Here is a 23,904-nt window from a genome sequence, read left to right on the forward strand (position 1 = left end):
AGGGGTGGTGCCTCAATTAACCTATGACAACCATAGACGTAGGCTACACTCAAAGCCATCAAAGTTCAAAAAGGTATGCCTAGACATACCAAGTGATACAAAAACAATCATAAATGCACATCAGGAAAATGGACATGGAAAAATAAGAGAAAATAAACATTGTTGCAAACACATTTCATATAGTCTAAGCTAGCACGTCTTTAGGATCAATACAAAAGTTAATTATATCAATACAAAAAGAAGAAAACTGTACATGGGCCTACAAAAAGCATGACAAATTCAATTCCTCATTTAGGCCATGAGGCTCTAATGTGTTGAGAGTGGATATCCAGAAAGCCTCTCTACATAAAAGTTTTTTAATGATGTCGCCCCCTCTGGGGGGAGTGGTGACTCTTTCAATACCCCAAAATTTTAATGAGGCTGGAGATCCATGGTTGGCTTCTATATAATGCCTTGCCATGGCATAAGTAATATTTTTGGTACGAATTGCTGTTTTATGTTCTGATATTCTCAATTTTAACTGACGTTTTGTCTGCCCAATGTATACCAACCCACAGGGGCATTTTAATAGATAAACAACATGTGTGCTATTACAATTTATGAAAGCATTGATGGAATAGCTTTTGCCCGTCCGAGGATGTGAGAATTCTTTTGAGTTGGTAGAGTTGGAACACTGGGCACAGTTGCCGCATTTATAGAAGCCTAACGGTGGATTAGAAAGCCAGGTGGTGGGGGGTAAAGATTTCAAATCTGAATGAACCAAACGATCTCGAATATTGCGAGCACGTTTAAAAGCAAATCTAGGTGGTTCAGCACAAATATCTTTCAAAGCCGGGTCGCTTTGAAGGATGTGCCAATGTTTTTTAATGATATGTTTAATTCTGCCCGCTGTTGGCGAATAGCGAGTAGAAAAACAAAGTCTAGAATTTGAGTTACGTTTATTTGTTTTGCTTAATAGGGAAAAGCGATCCATACTAGACGCCTTCTTCCAAGCCTTTTCAATATTTTCTTGCGCATATCCCCGTTGAGAGAATCGCTGCGCCAAATCAGACGCTTTGGACATAAAATCTTTGGTGGAGCTACAATTTCGCCTCACTCTAAGAAATTGGCCAATCGGAATGTTGTTGATCAGATGTGAAGGGTGATTGCTGTCTGCTTGGAGCAAAGTGTTTCTGCTCAACGGTTTGCGATAAATAGTCGTTTGAAGTGTATTGTTCTCGTCTTTTAAAATAGTCAAATCTAGAAAATCAATCGAATGAGCGTCATGCTCCATGGTAAAGGAAAGGTAGTCTGTGCTGGAATTGGCATAGACCAGAAAATCTCTAAGTTCATCAGTTGTGCCTTTCCATATTAAAAAAACATCATCAATATACCGACGCCACAGCGCAATTTTAGAATAGAAAGGATTCGAGCTGTTATGTATGAATTTATCCTCCCACAGGCCCATTACCAAGCAGGCATATGATGGCGCGAATGCGCTGCCCATCGCCGTTCCCTGTAGTTGTAGAAAGTACTTACCTGAATATTTAAAGAAGTTGTAAGAAAGAATTATCTCGATTAGGTTAATCAAAAATTCAGAGGGAGGTAGAATGTCTGCAGGGCGTTGTTTAAGATAATGGGTCATAGCCTCCACACCGATGTGATGAGGAATACAAGTGTAGAGGCTTTGTACGTCTAAAGAGGCTAAGAGATCACCTTGTTCACATTTCCAGTTATTGGTAACATTTAACATATCAGTAGTATCACCAAGATAAGATGGTAGGCTATGTACATATTTTCTCAAAAAGAAATCAACAAACTGAGAGAGGGATTCGGTAAGGCTGTCTATACTGGACACAATCGGGCGCAGAGGTGGATCAATTAGGCGTTTGTGGATTTTAGGCAAGCCATAAAAAACTGGACAAATAGGGTGGTCTTTCACTAGGAAAGCTTTTTCTTTGGCTTACCGAACACAGCCTTACCGAATCCCTCTCTCAGTTTGTTGATTTCTTTTTGAGAAAATATGTACATAGCCTACCATCTTATCTTGGTGATACTACTGATATGTTAAATGTTACCAATAACTGGAAATGTGAACAAGGTGATCTCTTAGCCTCTTTAGACGTACAAAGCCTCTACACTTGTATTCCTCATCACATCGGTGTGGAGGCTATGACCCATTATCTTAAACAACGCCCTGCAGACATTCTACCTCCCTCTGAATTTTTGATTAACCTAATCGAGATAATTCTTTCTTACAACTTCTTTAAATATTCAGGTAAGTACTTTCTACAACTACAGGGAACGGCGATGGGCAGCGCATTCGCGCCATCATATGCCTGCTTGGTAATGGGCCTGTGGGAGGATAAATTCATACATAACAGCTCGAATCCTTTCTATTCTAAAATTGCGCTGTGGCGTCGGTATATTGATGATGTTTTTTTAATATGGAAAGGCACAACTGATGAACTTAGAGATTTTCTGGTCTATGCCAATTCCAGCACAGACTACCTTTCCTTTACCATGGAGCATGACGCTCATTCGATTGATTTTCTAGATTTGACTATTTTAAAAGACGAGAACAATACACTTCAAACGACTATTTATCGCAAACCGTTGAGCAGAAACACTTTGCTCCAAGCAGACAGCAATCACCCTTCACATCTGATCAACAACATTCCGATTGGCCAATTTCTTAGAGTGAGGCGAAATTGTAGCTCCACCAAAGATTTTATGTCCAAAGCGTCTGATTTGGCGCAGCGATTCTCTCAACGGGGATATGCGCAAGAAAATATTGAAAAGGCTTGGAAGAAGGCGTCTAGTATGGATCGCTTTTCCCTATTAAGCAAAACAAATAAACGTAACTCAAATTCTAGACTTTGTTTTTCTACTCGCTATTCGCCAACAGCGGGCAGAATTAAACATATCATTAAAAAACATTGGCACATCCTTCAAAGCGACCCGGCTTTGAAAGATATTTGTGCTGAACCACCTAGATTTGCTTTTAAACGTGCTCGCAATATTCGAGATCGTTTGGTTCATTCAGATTTGAAATCTTTACCCCCCACCACCTGGCTTTCTAATCCACCGTTAGGCTTCTATAAATGCGGCAACTGTGCCCAGTGTTCCAACTCTACCAACTCAAAAGAATTCTCACATCCTCGGACGGGCAAAAGCTATTCCATCAATGCTTTCATAAATTGTAATAGCACACATGTTGTTTATCTATTAAAATGCCCCTGTGGGTTGGTATACATTGGGCAGACAAAACGTCAGTTAAAATTGAGAATATCAGAACATAAAACAGCAATTCGTACCAAAAATATTACTTATGCCATGGCAAGGCATTATATAGAAGCCAACCATGGATCTCCAGCCTCATTAAAATTTTGGGGTATTGAAAGAGTCACCACTCCCCCCAGAGGGGGCGACATCATTAAAAAACTTTTATGTAGAGAGGCTTTCTGGATATCCACTCTCAACACATTAGAGCCTCATGGCCTAAATGAGGAATTGAATTTGTCATGCTTTTTGTAGGCCCATGTACAGTTTTCTTCTTTTTGTATTGATATAATTAACTTTTGTATTGATCCTAAAGACGTGCTAGCTTAGACTATATGAAATGTGTTTGCAACAATGTTTATTTTCTCTTATTTTTCCATGTCCATTTTCCTGATGTGCATTTATGATTGTTTTTGTATCACTTGGTATGTCTAGGCATACCTTTTTGAACTTTGATGGCTTTGAGTGTAGCCTACGTCTATGGTTGTCATAGGTTAATTGAGGCACCACCCCTGTCAGGTGTCCCTGTTGAACTAATTAAAGTATCTACCCATGCCTACCATTCTAGACTCTGATGAAGACGTAACACAACGTCGAAACGTTAGTCTCTTGATGTTGGCACCTAAATAAATATTTAAAAATCTTAACTTCTGAGTTGCTCCGGTGAACCACTTTTTTCTCTACTAAGTTGTCCTCTCCCGTTGACGCACCAGAGTTACCCAGGAGCGCGGAGGACTTTTTGTTTTTTCTACGTGATACTACAAGAGGCTAATTGGACTAACCTCTAACTCCCCCGCTGCACACTGTGGAGACCTAAAAACGCAAGATGGCATCCTTTGAAACGATAAATGCAAGTACAAATGTTCGATCAGAGACTCTGTCATTTACTGATGAGCAAGGTGCCAATATAATTGTGCCGCACTCTTTATTTGAAGAGTTAATCCAGCCACCAGAGTTGAATTTACAGTCTCTTATCAAAGAATTGGAAGATTCCAAGAAATCTGAATCCCGATATCTTTGGCACTCCATTACCCTTTCAGAATATTGGAAAGTTAAGCGCATACCGCGCGGATTACGTATCAACAAGACCCCATCCTTTGGACTCGATGATGCGACCTTTATGAAAAAATGGGAACAAGTGCTGAATAAATGCTCTTTAGATCTTATGCTTCTTATAATTGAAAAAACCAAATGTGAGAAAGACAAATTAAGTACTGAGATCGACCGCATTGAGACTGAAATGAAAAGTACAATGGATATGGACAAATTTAATGAAGCTATTGGTAACATTTCCACTTCCCTGGCGACATACGTGAAAGACATTCGTACGTATAAAATGAAAAAATACGAAAGAGACACCAAAGACTATGTTGATGGGACTGTGTTTGAATGGCAAGGTAAAAAGAGGAGGTTCCTTCCACATCATCGGCCACCTCTACCTAGACACAACAAACAACCGACACTTTCAACTGCAAGCGAGAGGGATTCTTCTGAAGATGCAAGTGACACTGGAGGCCACAATAAGTCTGTGCCTTTTCTAGACCAAGGTTATCGCCGGCAAAGAAGACGACGAGGCGCGGGACAAGGGGGAAGAGGAGGCCCGCCCCCCGAACCCACCCGATGGTCCCTACGTCACAACCAGAAGAAACCGTAATCAACATTTCGGACCTCGAGCTCTCTGATGAGGAGAGATCAGTGCTGCAAAAAGGACTGTCCTTTGCTCCTTCCAATCATCATGATCCTTTTCCCCTCAAAGTAGATTGCTTCAAGTTCTTTAGAACGCTCCATCTCAAACACTTCTTTTCTAAACCTAATGTTCTATCCAACAGCGATACTGTCTCTAAAAATTATAATGCCACTAATGTTACTGCTTTAAGAGAGGTGACTCCATTTAAGAAGAAGTCAAGATTCCTACCTTCTTCAAACCTGAACCCTACAATTGTGACTTTTAGTCAGATAGTTGAGCAAGACTTGGAGAAGCTGAGCCGGTCAACTATTTCGATAAGTAAGAACATGACTAAGCCTGAAATAAAAGCTTTACGTAATTTGGAATCAAGACAAGATATCATTATTCGCCCTGCTGATAAGGGGGGCGCGGTTGTCGTAATGAGTTTGGATAAGTATGAATGTAGTATTTTAAAAATGTTGGAAGATGACAAACAATATAAGTCTTTACCCTCTAATCCTACTGATGACATAAAGACTAAGATTGATGAATTTATTGACACATCTTTTAAAAATGGGTGGGTAACAGCCAAAGAAAAAGCTTTCCTAGTGAAAGACCACCCTATTTGTCCAGTTTTTTATGGCTTGCCTAAAATCCACAAACGCCTAATTGATCCACCTCTGCGCCCGATTGTGTCCAGTATAGACAGCCTTACCGAATCCCTCTCTCAGTTTGTTGATTTCTTTTTGAGAAAATATGTACATAGCCTACCATCTTATCTTGGTGATACTACTGATATGTTAAATGTTACCAATAACTGGAAATGTGAACAAGGTGATCTCTTAGCCTCTTTAGACGTACAAAGCCTCTACACTTGTATTCCTCATCACATCGGTGTGGAGGCTATGACCCATTATCTTAAACAACGCCCTGCAGACATTCTACCTCCCTCTGAATTTTTGATTAACCTAATCGAGATAATTCTTTCTTACAACTTCTTTAAATATTCAGGTAAGTACTTTCTACAACTACAGGGAACGGCGATGGGCAGCGCATTCGCGCCATCATATGCCTGCTTGGTAATGGGCCTGTGGGAGGATAAATTCATACATAACAGCTCGAATCCTTTCTATTCTAAAATTGCGCTGTGGCGTCGGTATATTGATGATGTTTTTTTAATATGGAAAGGCACAACTGATGAACTTAGAGATTTTCTGGTCTATGCCAATTCCAGCACAGACTACCTTTCCTTTACCATGGAGCATGACGCTCATTCGATTGATTTTCTAGATTTGACTATTTTAAAAGACGAGAACAATACACTTCAAACGACTATTTATCGCAAACCGTTGAGCAGAAACACTTTGCTCCAAGCAGACAGCAATCACCCTTCACATCTGATCAACAACATTCCGATTGGCCAATTTCTTAGAGTGAGGCGAAATTGTAGCTCCACCAAAGATTTTATGTCCAAAGCGTCTGATTTGGCGCAGCGATTCTCTCAACGGGGATATGCGCAAGAAAATATTGAAAAGGCTTGGAAGAAGGCGTCTAGTATGGATCGCTTTTCCCTATTAAGCAAAACAAATAAACGTAACTCAAATTCTAGACTTTGTTTTTCTACTCGCTATTCGCCAACAGCGGGCAGAATTAAACATATCATTAAAAAACATTGGCACATCCTTCAAAGCGACCCGGCTTTGAAAGATATTTGTGCTGAACCACCTAGATTTGCTTTTAAACGTGCTCGCAATATTCGAGATCGTTTGGTTCATTCAGATTTGAAATCTTTACCCCCCACCACCTGGCTTTCTAATCCACCGTTAGGCTTCTATAAATGCGGCAACTGTGCCCAGTGTTCCAACTCTACCAACTCAAAAGAATTCTCACATCCTCGGACGGGCAAAAGCTATTCCATCAATGCTTTCATAAATTGTAATAGCACACATGTTGTTTATCTATTAAAATGCCCCTGTGGGTTGGTATACATTGGGCAGACAAAACGTCAGTTAAAATTGAGAATATCAGAACATAAAACAGCAATTCGTACCAAAAATATTACTTATGCCATGGCAAGGCATTATATAGAAGCCAACCATGGATCTCCAGCCTCATTAAAATTTTGGGGTATTGAAAGAGTCACCACTCCCCCCAGAGGGGGCGACATCATTAAAAAACTTTTATGTAGAGAGGCTTTCTGGATATCCACTCTCAACACATTAGAGCCTCATGGCCTAAATGAGGAATTGAATTTGTCATGCTTTTTGTAGGCCCATGTACAGTTTTCTTCTTTTTGTATTGATATAATTAACTTTTGTATTGATCCTAAAGACGTGCTAGCTTAGACTATATGAAATGTGTTTGCAACAATGTTTATTTTCTCTTATTTTTCCATGTCCATTTTCCTGATGTGCATTTATGATTGTTTTTGTATCACTTGGTATGTCTAGGCATACCTTTTTGAACTTTGATGGCTTTGAGTGTAGCCTACGTCTATGGTTGTCATAGGTTAATTGAGGCACCACCCCTGTCAGGTGTCCCTGTTGAACTAATTAAAGTATCTACCCATGCCTACCATTCTAGACTCTGATGAAGACGTAACACAACGTCGAAACGTTAGTCTCTTGATGTTGGCACCTAAATAAATATTTAAAAATCTTAACTTCTGAGTTGCTCCGGTGAACCACTTTTTTCGCTTTAACTCTACTTACGTCCACAAACTGTCAGACATGTTCCTGCCCAAACACAGGTCTCTGCGTAGCATACTGTACGTAAACGGGCAAGGCTACTGAGGAAAATCCTGTATGGCCACGTCATTCGGAAATCCTTCAAAGTAAAAGTTAGAACTTTCCATTCATGAAGACGAAGATTATTACCGGTAATCTAAAACTGTAGGCTATACTGTGTTACCAAAGAGAAAGTAAAGTTAGAAAATTATTAAATATCGAAATCGAAAATAAATCTTATGATATTTGTTCCACCTTAATGCCCTAATTTTGTCTGCCTCTCGGTCTCTGCTCTAAATCATCCCAAATGTGTTCTGTCGGATTGAGGTCAGGTCAGGACTGTGAAGGCCAATCAAGTTCATCCACACCAAATTCTGTCATCCATCGACCTTGCTTTGAGCATCTTTGTGCATTTATATTATCATTATGCCTACACCCCCATCCATGAGCAAGGGGCACACACACATTAGGAGTAGTGGACACACACACACACACACGCACACGCACACGCACACGCACACGCACACACACACACACACACACACACACACACACACACACACACACACACACACACACACACACAAGCAGACTCACAAAAAAGTGGACACAAACACACACACACACACACACACACACACACACCTCTCTATCTATCTATCTATGCAGTTTTGGGAGCATCTTGCACAAAGGTCCCACTTTAAGACTTTGAGTCAAATATAAAATTCCATGACTTTTCCATGACTATTCCTGATAGGAAAAACCTTGAATTTCCATGACCTAATTAATAGCACAATACAGACCAAAGAGCAGCGATATAGAGATCAAGACTCTTTGACCTTTTTAGAGCAGGAGATGACTAAATGGCCACTGAATAAATAAAGTTGGCCTAACCACAACTATTATAGCAAGCGTGAACCTAATTGCCAAAATAAAGCGAAAACACAACAAATATTTATATATTTGTATTAAAGTATTTTGGCAAGTGCATCTAAACTGCTGACTTTGACCCCCCCCCCCCCCCCCCCTAGAATTCCCTGACTTTCCAAAATTCCATGATATTCCAGAGATTCCATGACCAGTGGAAGGACACGCAGGAAGGATTCCTCCTATTTCTGAGCCTCTGCTGCCCTAATGGTGGTTTGATAAATCACATTTACAGATGTACAAAATCGTATTCAGGCTCCAGTCTCCTTTGAGTTCCTAATGGTGGTTTGATAAATCTCATCTACAGATGTACAAAATCATATTCAGGCTCCAGTCTCCCTTGAGTTCCTAATGGTGGTTTGATAAATCTCATCTACAGATGTACAAAATCAATGTAGTTCAGACTCCAGTCTCCTCTAAGTTCTTGGAGATCCAGGAGGAAACAAAAGTGTTGTACTTGAACTTATTTAGAAATTGAATTAATCTTTTGGGGTGCTTTGACCAGCAGCGTCCATCCATACCATGTTTGGGTTCGGCCATTTCCCGATCCCACCCCATCTCTTTCCCACTTGCTTTATTTTAGGAGGGGGCATTTTACCCCACCCATGGGGGGCATTTTGCCCCACTGCTGGGGTAAAACGCCCGCTTTGTATACATTTTATTTTTGTTAAAAATCTAAAGAAATATAAAGTCTAGGCAGTTTTCATAGTTGGTTTATAATTAATGTCATTGCCACTTATAACCATGATAATAATTCAGAACACATTTAGCTTTTGTTTTCACAGTAAGGCCACATTTTCCTTAAGGGGGGCGTTTTCCCCCACTCTACCCTACCTCCATGGTTGAGCATCCTGCTACTTGAAAACAAGATGATTCATTTAACGCTATCCTATTGCTTGGGGAGGGAATTTGAAAGACAATCATTTATCCCACCACTCCGATTGAGCACTGCTGGTGAGTTTCTAGACCCTACATCTTGGTGGGTCTAGCTCGCTAGGCTATTCCTTACGACGGCACACTTTGATCTTAGCTACCCCAGAGTTAACTTACAATGCAACTTGCCATAGGCAGTTAGCTTCAATTAACTCCCGGATCTCCTTATATGGGCAAAGATGGCAGCTTCGGGTCCTTTTTGTAGGCATACTTCAGAGGTCTATGGCAGCCTAATACAATTGGTTGAAACAATCATGATGAAGGGAATAGCCTACATTACACTATAATGTATATCGACAGAGAGCAAAACTTCTCAACAGCTCAAAATGACTTGTGTTCAAAATGATCCCAGATATAGCACAGCTTTTTTTGTTACAGATATCTATGAAGTGACAGAGATCCAGGGGTTGTCACCAAAGGAGTGTAGGCTATGTTAGTTTAGTCACCAAAGGGCAAAGGCTACACGCCTTTGGATGACACACATCCTTTTATAAAAGTAGCAGCAGCTCACATTTCCTTTAATTGTGCTTATTTATCCAAATATAATGTTAAAAAAGTATTATAGGTGTCTATGTAATAAATTAAATGGCATGTCTACTTACATTTGTAAAACAATTAAAAGATGACTAGGTACATTTCTTCATGGTATAAATTAAAAATACATTGTTGTTGAAACTCTATATTTTATTTGGAACAAAATAGCCAGAATGCCCCAAAAGTAAGCCGATGGCAAGCGTGGAAAGGAAATCCTCTGTTCTATCAGATGGAACCCTTGAGCAGAACCCAAGAGGGATTCCATGTGCTTCTGCCAGGCTGATAAGGAGAGAGGAGGCTGCAGCTTTAAGGGGAGAAAGAGAGGAGGTGCTTCTGCCAGGCTGATAAGGAGGGAGGAGGCTGCAGCTTTAAGGGGAGAAAGAGAGGAGGTGCTTCTGCCAGGCTGATAAGGAGGGAGGAGGCTGCAGCTTTAAGGGGAGAAAGAGAGGAGGTGCTTCTGCCAGGCTGATAAGGAGGGAGGAGGCTGCAGCTTTAAGGGGAGAAAGAGAGGAGGTGCTTCTGCCAGGCTGATAAGGAGGGAGGAGGCTGCAGCATTAAGGGGAGAAAGAGAGACAAAGGCAAATGGGGGACATAATGGGTTAACATGTCCTTTGAAGAAGCATTTCATTGATGCCCCCAGTAGGACGTTGAATATTTCAGTTTCTGCTCGCTATACCACCTATTCACCAGCATGTGGCACTGCAGAGCACCTGTTTGAGCCCTCGTCCCCTGGCCTATACGGTCGTCCGATTTCAGTTTCTCTTGCTGTCTAACGCACTAATGCACTACGAATGTTCGGGTATTCATTGCATATAACATTCCTGTACACAATTCCAACAACAGTGTACTGACAGGCAAATACAATCTCCATCTCCTCCACATGCTCCTTCTCCTTCTCCAGCATGTGCTGCAGGAGAGCCACCAAGGCTGAGCGCTCCACACTCACCACGGGACTCTGGTGAGAGCGCTGTCTCGGCACGCTCACCTTCTCAAGCAGCGTCTGACCCAAATACAAAGGAAACCATGAAGTAATACAGTAGCACAGTCACTTTCTTGAGATTTGGAGTAATGCTATATTAACGATATACTGTACTTTGAGTCAAAGTCAACTCAATATTGAAACATCATCTGAAACAAGTTCTTTTTAGTGTGTAATGATTGCTTTATGATAGACTTATACTATGGTCAATATACAAAAAAAATAAGAATTAAGTAATCTGAAGAGCATTGTACCTTGAAAAAAAGCAAAAAAAAAAAAAAAACATTTTTTACAAGTAGTTACCTGGGATCAGTAGATTTCCGGACCCTGGACAGACCCATGACCCATGAGCACCTGGGATCAGTGGACAGCTGGGAATCAACATGTGTCTCCAAACTAAGAACAGGATTTAAATAACACTTTACACAACGGTCTCAACAGCAGTCAGTGAGGACCAAAGCATCACCTTCCCTGATGTCCAGTCCAAGCAGGACCGAGGAAGCAGGAGTGGACACCGTCAGAGTTGTCTGACCCCTCACCCCACTTTTCTCTCTCTCTCTCCTCTGCTGTGTCTCAGAAGCTGGATGAGACGACCCAATGAAGAACAACTGACCAGCAAGATGATGACGTTTCCTCATTCCCTTTGGGACCTTCCCCTGGGAATGAGTTAACCAGCCTCGTCCTTTACATGAGACATGAGTACTGAGGATGGTCAGTCTGTTATCTGGACTTAGTTTATCTCACACCTGCTGCCAGTGGATGGTGAGTATTGTACAGGAAATGTGTTGAGCTGAAGGATTAAAGTATTACAGTATTGGTTTCACAGTTGTATCTCAAAAGGCAGTAGACACACCCTGCACTGAGTTATCTGTCCTGTAGAATTTCCTGTATTTTACCAATCTGGGGGTAGTGTACACACACACACACACACACACACACACACACATACACACACACTTGGAACATGAGCTCACCAGGAGCACACATACACACACAGAGCATACACGCACACACAGAGCAGTGGGCAGCACATACATACACACACAAACACAGCAGTGGGCAGCACACACACACACACACACAGCAGTGGGCAGCACATACACACACACACACACACACACACACACACACACACACAGAGCAGTGGGCAGCACACACACACACACACACACACATAGGGATGGGTATTGATAAGTTTTTATCAATATCGATGGCATTATCGATTCTGCCTATCAATCCAATTCCTTATCAATTCTCTTATCGATTCCCAAAAAATGTAGGTGCACCCACATTTTTCATTGCATCGCCTTTAACGCCAAAAGGTCACCTTTTATCGCTCTCCTTTCATATAATGTGAATGATTTTTTAGCAATAAGGCGTAGAAAAAGCTTGTCTTTATTTAAAACACAATAAGGAATATACATATTCTTTATAAAGAATTATAAAGATGTATAGCCTACAGTGTATATATATAATATAATATAATTCTTTATATATTCTAATCTATAGCCTACTGCTGACATTTCTGATATTCATGACATTCATGACTATTCATATTACAACTCTGCCTCTTTAATTCAGCTGTCGGCTTGAAGCCTCAAATTGTAAACAAAGTAGCATAGTTGGCTAGCTAGTCTACTGGTTGGACTGTTCAGTTTCCCCACGTGTGTTTAAGTTGCAAGGTAGGCTAATACTTTGTCTCCTTGGGACAGGCCCTTTTGAGTCTTAGAGTTGGAAAACATTGAGATGATCAGTCAACTTGAATGCAAGAGTTTGAATCAAATTTGTGCAGTAGCCTACGCTATGATGCTAACCGAAATTAATTATAATGTCGCTAGTTGTCTTCTATGCGTCATTGCTTTCACGATTGTGAATGTGCATGTCGAGGGAAGGGTGACGCGCACGAGAGAGGGAGAGGGAGAGAGAGTGGGCCAAGGGGGTTACTTAAACAGTTTGGCAAAGTTGCACGCATAGTCTACAATTAAAACTCGTGAAGGAAACGTATGCTTTCACCCGAGCAGCGTCAGGTGCACCTAGAATTATTTTCAGGCACACTCTTAAACATTTTGGGCGCATACACTCTGGAGCCCTGGACCGGGCAACGTTAGCACCCCTCCGTAGTCTGTCAAACACATGACACTAGGTGCACTCGACATGTCAAGTCGGCTGCAAACGCATGCAGTCGAAACGTAATTTGAGTCATATGCAGTGCATGCTGGTTAGACGTGTTGTTCGACTTGAAGAAAAGTTGTGATCATGTGACAAAAATGCGACCATGTCACGTCACTCAAAACTCGCGGGATGAAGACACCTGCAGTCGAATTCTGCATTTGCCTTTTCGTGCATGCAACCGGCTGTATCCCGCCCCATGACGTCAGTTCAAGGACTTGATAGGTCCGTTTGGAACAGGTTTGGAAGGAATCTCCCCATGACGATTATGACAGGGGTCTCGTTCTGCCTGCTTACCAAAGATTCTATAGCGGAGCAAGATGGCTATGGCTATGGCTATGGTTATTTAGCAGACGCCTTTGTCCAAAGCGACATACAAATAAATAACAATACAAATTAAATTAACAGTGAACAATTACAAACTAGGGAGAATAGTAATATTATCAGTAAAACAATAATTTTAAGCACTAACCTAATGAGAAATAAAACAGTGAAATGAGAATAGCAATCAAATAAGTCACTCAGTTAATTATATATAATAATAATAATAAGATGGATGCAGTTAACATTTTAGGATCAGCCCAGCCAGCGTCTGGGATGACACCTGAGCTTGTCAAAAGTGATCCATCTTGTTCTGTTGCAGAATCTTTGCCCCTTACGTTAGAAGGTACTAAAATGAACAGATATGGAAGGGATACCTTCTTATTTGTGATTTCTGGAACAGCGGTAGGCTAGCCTACTGAAAAGGTTTTGATATTCTGCTATTTTATGCTGTTGGTTACATATACACACGGAAAACACTTGATATTTAATTAATGTGCTACAATGCAGGCCTGTAACTGTATGATAACAGTGGTTTATTTAAACTACTTCATATCACTTTATTTCGTCAGTCATCATGCTCGTTTTAATGAGTAACAATGAAAGTTAAATACTGTATTTAATGCACACAAATTCCGCGATATCTCCCGCGAGGTCTCACTCGAATCACGTCTGTCAAATTTGCAAAATCGTGTTCGGGACCATCTGCACCTAAAACTTTAGCCCCTCCCGGTGACACTCAAGCTCTCGTTGACGTATGCAGTCAGCCGAAGTCAGCCGTTTCCGAACTCGAATGCACCTACTCTTGGAGCTTAATGCATCACGGACAAATGTTTTAACATATTGCTGGTATTACTACCCTTACACGATTTGACTTGTAGTATGAGTCGTCGCAGAGGGCGTGTAGTAACACAAAATTTCAGGAAAACCGGAAAAGGTCCGACGTCATGCAGGCTGAGGGAATCGTTAAGGGAATCGATAACAAAAAAGACGTACGATGTCGATGGAATTGATAAGTTAAACCCGGTTCCAAGACGGAACCGGTTATCGATGCCCAACCCTACACACACACACACACACACACACACACACACACACAGAGCAGTGGGCAGCACACACACACACACACACACACACACACACACACACACACACACAGAGCAGTGGGCAGCTGGATCCAGTGTCCAGATCCATTTGGGGGTTAGGTGCTCAAGGGCACCTCCTCTGTAGATGTGGGAGATCACTATTCAACCCTTCCACCCCCACCTGGATGCCCACAGCTTTAGGTCAAGGTCAAGTGGAGTGACCTCTGCTCACTGAGAATGCACATATGCCATACCACTGAACATGATGCTAAACACACGCACACACTCAAACAAACAAACACACCATTTTTATTTAATTTCTTTATTTGTATTTCATTTTCCTATGAATTACATTCTGTTCCCCTTTGTTATATACGTAAAGCCAAAGACATTTTAACCAATGAATTACATACCAAATGTATTATTCAAATAAAATGACTCCCCTTCTCTCCCTCTCAAGCATATCAGAATATAGATGGAAAATAACGGTGGACTAAAACTCCCAGCCCTGAGAAAACCTGTCCACTCTTACTGTATGCTCATCTTTTAATCTTCAGAACATCAACAGAGACCAGCAACCACAGACAGACGGATGATGCATCACAGAAGAAGCCAGAAATAGAACACACACACACACACACCCCTCCACCGCCCGCACCCTCCACCCAATACAGGGTGTGGCTCTACTCTCCTGCAGGATTAGGAGGTCATGTGATCTGGCACAGGGACACTGAGGAGATAAAATTAACATAAAACCCAGGATAGAGGGGCTCAGTGAATGTGGAGTGGAACGTGTGCAGGTGGGTGAGTGTGTTAGAGGAGACGCTGTAGAAGGACAGAGTGCCTGCTGGCCAGTCCAGGTACACTCCTACTCTGCTGGAGCGGGAGGAGGGGGCAGGTATGGCAGTCTCCTTACTATTGTGCCAGGCAGAGTAACTGTTATCAGAGCACTGCAGTCTCCAGGACTTGGCATTACGTCCAAAGAAGCTGCTGTCCACACTCCCTTTCCTCTCCATGCTTTTATAGGCCACTGCTATAGCATCACTATTACTCCACTCAGCCTCCCAGTAGTAGCGTCCAGACTGACCCGTGCTGACTGGACTCTGACCCAGACTGTCACATCTCTCTGGGTGGTGTCCAGACAGACCCTCTCTACACAGCACCTGAGGCCAGCGGTCAAATCTCTCTGGGTGGTCAGGATACTGCTGCTGCTGCCCCCATGTCACCTTTCTGTTCCCCTGAGAGAGAGAGAGATTTCTGCCTGCTGTGTTTGGGTCCAGTGTGAGCTCACAGGCATCTGCACACAAGAGGAGAGGAGAGAGGAGAGAACATCCTCATCAGAACATGGGGTAGAACAGGACATGTGTACAACACACACACACACACACACACAACCACAATGTATGTAAACAGGAGTGTGGCTCTCCTCTCCTGTGGACACACACACACACACACACACACACACACACACACACACACACACACACACACAAACGGGAGTGAGTGGCTCTCATCTCCTGTGGACACACACACACACACACACACTCCTCTCTTCTCCACACACACACACACACACACACACACACACACACACACACACACACACACACACACACACACACACACACACACACACACACACACACACACACACACACACACACACACACACACACACACAAACACACACACACACACACACACACACACACACACACACACACACACACACACACACACACTCTCTCTCTCCTCTCCTACAGTACAGTATGTAAACAGGAGTGTGGCTCTCCTCTCCTGTGGACACACACACACACACACACACACACACACACACACACACACACACACACACACACACACACACACACACACACACACACATACACACACACACACACACACACACACAGACACACTCTACTGTCCTACAGTATGTAAACAGGAGTGTGGCTCTCCTCTCCTGTAGACACACACACACACACACACACACACACACACACTCCTCTCTTCTCCACACACACACACACACACACACACACACACACACACACACACACACACACACACACACACACACACACACACACACACTCTCCGGTCCTACAGTATGTAAACAGGAGTGTGGCTCTCCTCTCCTGTAGACACACACACACACACACACACACACACACATACATACACAGGAGTGAGTGGCTCTCCTCTCCTGTGGACACACACACACACACACACACACACACACATAAACGGGAGTGAGTGGCTCTCATCTCCTGTGGACACACACACACACACACACTCCTCTCTTCTCCACACACACACACACACACACACACACACACACACACACACACACACACACACACTCTCCTCTCCTACAGTATGTAAACAGGAGTGTGGCTCTCCTCTCCTGTGGACACACACACACACACACACACACACACACACACACACACGCTTCCATGTAAATGATGTCAACAGCTTTTTTTTCAGGAACAGTAAAACCACTCACATTTTCTGGGTCCTGGTTTAATCCTGCACTCTCCTCCATGGTCATACCTTAAGAAGGATGAGAGAAGAAAATACAAGTTTTGACATATCACTGAATGTTTTTCTTCACCACCACCACCACCACCACACACAGAAACAAAAATGCATGAACTCTCTGACACACATACACACACACACACACACTAGAGGCCTGCAAGCCCGTCGGGACCCGACGGGCCCCGACACAATATGCAAATTCGGGCCGGGTACGGGCCTTAAATTCAATAAATAGCACGGGCTCGGGTAGGGCTCGGGCTTAACACTAGCAAAGTTGGTTTTATGTATTCATGATTTTTTCAATTATGATGTCAGAATTCATGTCCAAAAAACATTCACGCTTTTTATTTGGTGGAAACGGCATGAGGCAATTCTCCCAATGCTACACTTGTGCGGTATGTCTTCAGTGTCCCTGCAAGCAGCAGCCCCAGTGAACGGAACTTTAGCACCGCGGGCCGGACGCTGGAAGTGAGGAGGACCTCGCTTGAGCCATCCACCGTGGACGCGATTGTCTTCCTGCACAGCGCAGCGAAATTAACAATCATGGATGGACTGTAAATAGGCCTAGCTTAGCCTGTGCTTTTCTGGGATTATGTGGACCTGCAACTCAAAGAAGGTGAGTGTTTTCTGTTACTTTGTTAGGTTATAGCTGTGTTGGAAGTGGTCTATAGTAGGCTACTTGCACTTGTTGCCTTTATCAGGTGAGCAATAGCCTACATTTATGTGATTGTTATTTAGCCTAATAAATATTCAATTCAAAGTGATTGTTCAATTCCTTTATTTATTTACACGGTGCTTACTAAGTTGGCTATGGACAAGGAGCTCATGTGTGCTGCTCATTTATCTACTCCCGCCGCGCATACAGATTTACCGATGTCATAGGCCTATGCCTATCCTGGCTGTCCTTTACATGCTGCTTTTGCGACATCCCGTTATTTCGACATTGAGGTCTAATTAAATTCATGAACACTTGTCTTTGTAAGCGTTAATCGTGTGTTAAAAGTATTATTTGTTTAATTGTTCAAGTTAGCTTTCTGAGAAACCATTAGGCTACGTGACCGAAGTGTCGGGAAACAGTCATGTCTAAATAGCGGCCCCTACTAGTCGGCTCAGGTTCGGGTTCGGGTCAGTAATTGCTTAATTTGTCGGGCAGGGTCGGGTTAGGGCCTGATTTCCAGAGGTCCAGGCCGGGCCGGGCCTGAAATTTTAGCCCCGTGCAGGCCTCTAACACACACACACACACACACACACACCTAGACTTCTATTTTCTTCTCAACACATTATATACTGCAAGGATCACTCACCCCACTTCCGTTGGTAGGAAACCCTCCTTACTGCCGTTTACGTCCCCCCTCTTCCCTTCCCCCCTCCAACCCCCCCAGACAGGACTTCCCTCCCAGGCTGCCCCCCTTCCAGTTGTTTGGGGGCAACTGCTCCCTCCCTTTGCCCCTCTACCCTCTACCCATTCCATGCCCGGAGCCACGCTGGTCTTCCCCGCACCATCAGCTTGGGCACCCAGCAGTGCCATGGAACCCCATTCCATTCCATCTGCCTACTCACATATTTTATGCCTATCATTTCATGCCATCTACCTACTCATCATTTCATGCCTATTCATGCCTTTTCTGCCTATCATGTATACTGTGTTGTATGTTGTATTGTGCTGAATATTGGATATTAATCACGTAAATGGTATTCTAACAGTTTTCTTCCAGCCCAGGTCCAATTGTTGCTTAAGGCTGCCACAGATACAGTAGGATGAAATGAGCCCTGAGACCCATGCAGCAACAGCTCTACTGAGACCCATGCAGCAACAGCTCTACTGAGACCCATGCAGCAACAGCTCTACTGAGACCCATGCAGCAACAGCTCTGCTGAGACCAATGCAGCAACAGCTCTACTGAGACCCATGCAGCAACAGCTCTACTGAGACCCATGCAGCAACAGCTCTACTGAGACCCATGCAGCAACAGCTCTGCTGAGACCCATGCAGCAACAGCTCTACTGAGACCCATGCAGCAACAGCTCTACTGATCCCCGACACCCATCGTTCTCATGGCTCGTGCAACACATGAATGGCCACCGCTGCACCAAACAAGCGCAACACAGTTGCCACTCCCCTGTGCTTGCGTGTATCACGGTGTAGTTCAACCACATCCAACTTGATCACGGTGCTCCGTAAATCCTAGTTATATTTCACTGAGCCCAGCAGCAAGCACAACACAATCTGGGCCATTGCTCAAACGTCCACCCCGCTTGCCCAAATCTGGAGGCACGCTACACCTCCACCTGCCGCGTGGATGTAATAGTCACACACTTAGCCAGCACCGTATGCACAGAATGCAGACGCAGGATATGCCAGACCCCTGCGCTGCTCTGATAACTCACAACCTGCTCATGATCTGGAATGCAGAGTTTCCACCTTCAGTCATGCAGGAGGCCCACATTTATCATAGCAACAGATTCTGTTCCAGGATCACTTTCAGCCTCACACTCATATTTGCCATTTGGCCGTTGAGATGTAGTGAGGAAATGTGGCATAGCGAGGTTAATCTGGCGTAGATCTGCATCCACGTGTCCTTATCTACAAGCCATGGATCATAGTAGTCTAAAGGTTCATATCAAACAGAGCATATTGACCAATCAGTAACACTGACTGAATTACGCTTGATTGAGCCTCTCCTCCACTCTTCTAGATAACCTTTCTGTCAGTTTATTCCAGTGTCTAGAACATACTTTCCATAACATATTTTCTTACAGTCCTTCCACTTCTATTCTAACGTACCTCGCTGTAGCCATGGCGATTCTACATTCTCAGTCTCCTATTATACTGCCACCAATCTGGTCAACAGAGAAGATGCTCACTCTTGCCTACACTTAATCACTACATCTCATATCATTACACAGTCCTCCCCATCCAGCTCACTCTCCATCACAGATGCTTTTCCCACCGGTCTCAGGCTAAGTTGTGCAGATACGCACTATTCAGCCTTCACCTCTAGTTATGAGCACAAACGTTAGCCTGGATGCCAGACCGAAGTTTAGCCCCGCCTACATCCTTTTTCTGCAGGGAACTTCGGTCTGGCACTGCTCCGTTCAGCTGCTACTATTCGAGATACAGATCTGTTCGGACCAATCACATTGTCAGGGCGGGCTTTACGCAATGATTGACAGATGAACAGCAGTGACGTTCACGGCTGCATGCGTCCTTGTTCGACGAGTTGGGTGTGAGACCGCGTTGGCTTAGGTTGATTTTGATTGCAACAGAAACGCTATGGCTATGAATGCATAATTTGTTCATGCAGTTTGGCCTTTCGTTTATCTTAGCTATTGAAACTGAGGTTTTATCACGGATTCACACAACTATTTCTGAACACTTAGACCAACGTGGACATGTGGGAAAACTTCAGTTTCACTTTCACCAAGTTAAAACAGCATGTTTGGGTGATGTTGTTCCCGTTTGTTTAAAAATGTCTGTTTGCTCTTGGGTTAACAACACACTTCCCCAGAGAGGATGTTTTCCATATAGCCTACCCTGCTACATATTTTCGTTGTCCTAGAAATAAAAAATTCGCAGATACTGACAGCCAATAACTTGTTCTGTTTGGTTTGGGCTATCCAATGAGTGCAGAGCTATCCCCCCCGCCCTGTATCAGATGAATCACGCCCCATAATCGCAGCTGAATGGAGCAGTTTCAGACTCATATTCTGACAAGAATTAAGTATGACGTCGTCAGGCTACACAAACGTATCCCTTGCAATGGAAATCGTATGCTTGGTCATTGGACCTTGGACACCTACTAATCTACACCCCTCAAGGGTTAGTTGAATGTAAGATATCCGACTAGTTTATCAGGTCTCCAATTCCTGTTTAATTTCCCTCTCGTAGCAGCCTCTGATGAAAGCGCTCGTGGGGTGTTAGCGGACATCACTCACAGTCACATGTGATCTCCACTGTTAGCATCCCAGGACCATGGCCAGCTACCAAGCCAAACTCACTATTCTCTGCACTCAGTCTAAGCAATTCAATGAGTGAACTAGTGAAACAGCATCAGTCCCTTCAAACTAACAGACAAACTTCTCATAGTGGTCCTTATCCCCTTTGCAAGTGCATCATGAGCTTCCTCATTGGGAGTTGAACATGTGTAAATATGAATGTGCTTTTCCTTACACCATGTAAGTGGTCTTTATTGCCCCCTGTGTTGTGGACATTATTAATGTATTTAAATGATTTATGCATCTCTTTATTTACCTACAAATTGTTCAAAGCTTGGTTCTCCTTCACCCATCAGTGGGTCACTGTACAAGCTGTGCCTAATCATCTTTTGTAGCCTGGGCAGACATGGTTGCCCATCTTGTGCCATGAATTCTAAAACTTGCTTTAAATAAAGTGCAAACTGTTCACAAGCCTCATATGTGTGTGTAAGTCTGGGGGATTGCCTTTTACTTGCAGTGCTTAAAGGGCCACATCATGCCCAGTTTAATATGTGTAAGGGAATCATCTGGAAACGTGACAGAATATCCAGTCTCCACACAGAAAGCTCTCCAACACAGGACACAAATGGATGAACAGCTCCACTAGAAAGTCATCTAAATGTAATACATCTCACCTCAACGTCTCTAGTTTACAGCTGGGATCATTCAGTCTGTCTGTGAGCTCTCTGACACCTGAGTCTCCTGGGTGATTGTAGTTCAGATCCAGCTGTTTCAGGTAGGAGGGGTTTGATTTGAGGGCAGAGGACAAGAGAAAACAGCCCTCATGTGTGATGAGACAACCAGACAGTCTGAAACAACAGATGCTCTTTCTTAATTATACATGAAGGGAAGTGCATTGAAGGTGTACAAGTCATCTGCATATTCAGTCAGTTTGACTGAAAATTCAAAAAAATTGATTATTATTAACAATATTCACAGATGTCCAATTTGACGTTACGTTCAGGCACACTGGTGTTTCTGACTATGTGGTGGGTAAAATACTATATTACATAACATTCCTAATAACTGACCTCAGTGTCTCCAGCTTGCATTGTGGATCTCTTAGTCCCACACAGAGCAGCTCCACTCCTTCATCCTGCAGGTCATTGTCACTCATGTCCAGTTCTCTCAGGTGGGAATGTGCACTTTGCAGCATGGATGCCATCATTTCACAGCTTGCTTTGGAGAGGTGACACTGATTCAGCCTGTTTAACAAACACAGATGATAAAGGTGTTGGTAGGGAAAATTATGGTTCTTTGGTTGATGCAGTGTTCAATCTTCATTCCAGTTAAAAACAACAATGAAGCATGTGAAACAATCTCAAAATGTCTCCCCCTTTTCTGTGATGACTATTAATGGCCTGCCCCCATGCCCATACTACAACTGATTGAAGTCTCACCTCAGTTTGCTTCCTGGCCCTGAATGAAGTCACCGCATACATTTACATCTACATCTATCTAACAGATGCTTTTATCCAAAGAGACTTAAATTCACATCTATTACAAGGGACATTCACCCCAGAGTGACTTGGGGTTAAGGGAACAACGGTAGAATTGAACCCACAACTTTTCCATCTACTACATGGACCTTTTGGTACTGTACATACAGTAGGTACATTACTCCTGGGTTTCCCCCATTTGTGGTTTTATTACATTCTGTCAATCAAATGTACTGTTCTGTCTGGAGAATTAACAGTAGGAGCTAAGCTAATGAATGCAATCCCATGAATCCTCACTTATGCAAAAACAACCAACTAAATAAATAATAACTAGAAAAGCACTCAGAGAGCGCAGACCTCCGCCTGTATTGTTCTTCCTTGGTTGTCATACATTTGAACCTAAACTATTCAGATTGCCACCACATGCCATTCGTTTCTTCCTTGGGTTATGCCTGACATTCGCTGAAAATTTCAGTGAAATTCATCCATTACTTTTTGAGTTATCTTGCTAACAAACAGACAGACAAACAAACAGACAAACATATGCCGGTCCCCGATGAAAACATAACCTCCTTGGCGGAGGTAATAAATAAAAATACAAATCCAGATTTAAGATATAGAGCACATACTGAATTGCTTCAACTTTGCGGTGAGGATCTTCCAGTGTAGCAGATAACAGCTTCTGTGCTGATTCTCCAGGATGATTGTCGCTCACATCCAGGTCTTTCACGCAGGAAGGGTTTGACATCAGAGTGAGAGCCAGACAAACATAACCTTCATCTGAGATTCCACACTTACTGAGCCTGAGAGACAGATAGACACATAAAACCATATACAGAGAGAGAGAGAGAGAGAGAGAGAGAGAGAGAGAGAGAGTGTGTGTGAGAGAGAGAGTGTGAGTGTGTGTGTGTGTGTGTGTGTGTGTGTGTGTGTGTGTGTGTGTGTGTGTGTGTGTGTGTGTGTGTGTGTGTGTGTGTGTGTATGTGTGCGTGTGTGTGTGAGAGAGAGAGAGAGAGAAAAAGAGAACATTTTACAGTAACACAGTAACCACTAAAAAACTATGACGAATTATGCCTGACCTTAATGTACACCAACCTTAATGTCTGCAGTTTACAGTGGGGACTAGACAGTCCCTTAGAGAGGAGCTGGACTCCAGAATCTCCCAGGTTATTGTGACTCAGGTCCAGCTCCATCAGGGAGTTTGATGACTGCAGAACCGAAGCCACAATCTCACACGATTTATCTGTGAGTTTACAGCCAACAAATCTGCAATACATTTGACAGAATTATGACAGAACTCAACATCATAAGCAAAGCTAGTATTAAATTAAATTGACTAAATGTT

The 23,904-nt window shown here is 43.0% G+C and overlaps 1 protein-coding gene across 1 annotated transcript in view; it reads right to left on the minus strand.

The window, feature by feature from the left end:
* The window catches only part of LOC134077745 (ribonuclease inhibitor-like), a 30,974-nt gene that overhangs the window by 5,833 nt on the left and 1,237 nt on the right, over positions 1-23,904 (minus strand). Inside the window, exons 3-8 of the mRNA XM_062533392.1 lie at positions 23,655-23,825; positions 23,189-23,362; positions 22,152-22,325; positions 21,756-21,929; positions 11,353-11,422; positions 10,896-11,047 (exon numbers count right to left, since the gene is read on the minus strand). Of these exons, the coding sequence (XP_062389376.1) occupies positions 10,896-11,047; positions 11,353-11,422; positions 21,756-21,929; positions 22,152-22,325; positions 23,189-23,362; positions 23,655-23,825 (915 nt within the window). The remainder of the gene's footprint in view (positions 1-10,895; positions 11,048-11,352; positions 11,423-21,755; positions 21,930-22,151; positions 22,326-23,188; positions 23,363-23,654; positions 23,826-23,904) is intronic.

This window comes from Sardina pilchardus, chromosome 1, assembly GCF_963854185.1.
Source record: "Sardina pilchardus chromosome 1, fSarPil1.1, whole genome shotgun sequence".
In the NCBI taxonomy this organism is placed as follows: domain Eukaryota; kingdom Metazoa; phylum Chordata; class Actinopteri; order Clupeiformes; family Clupeidae; genus Sardina; species Sardina pilchardus.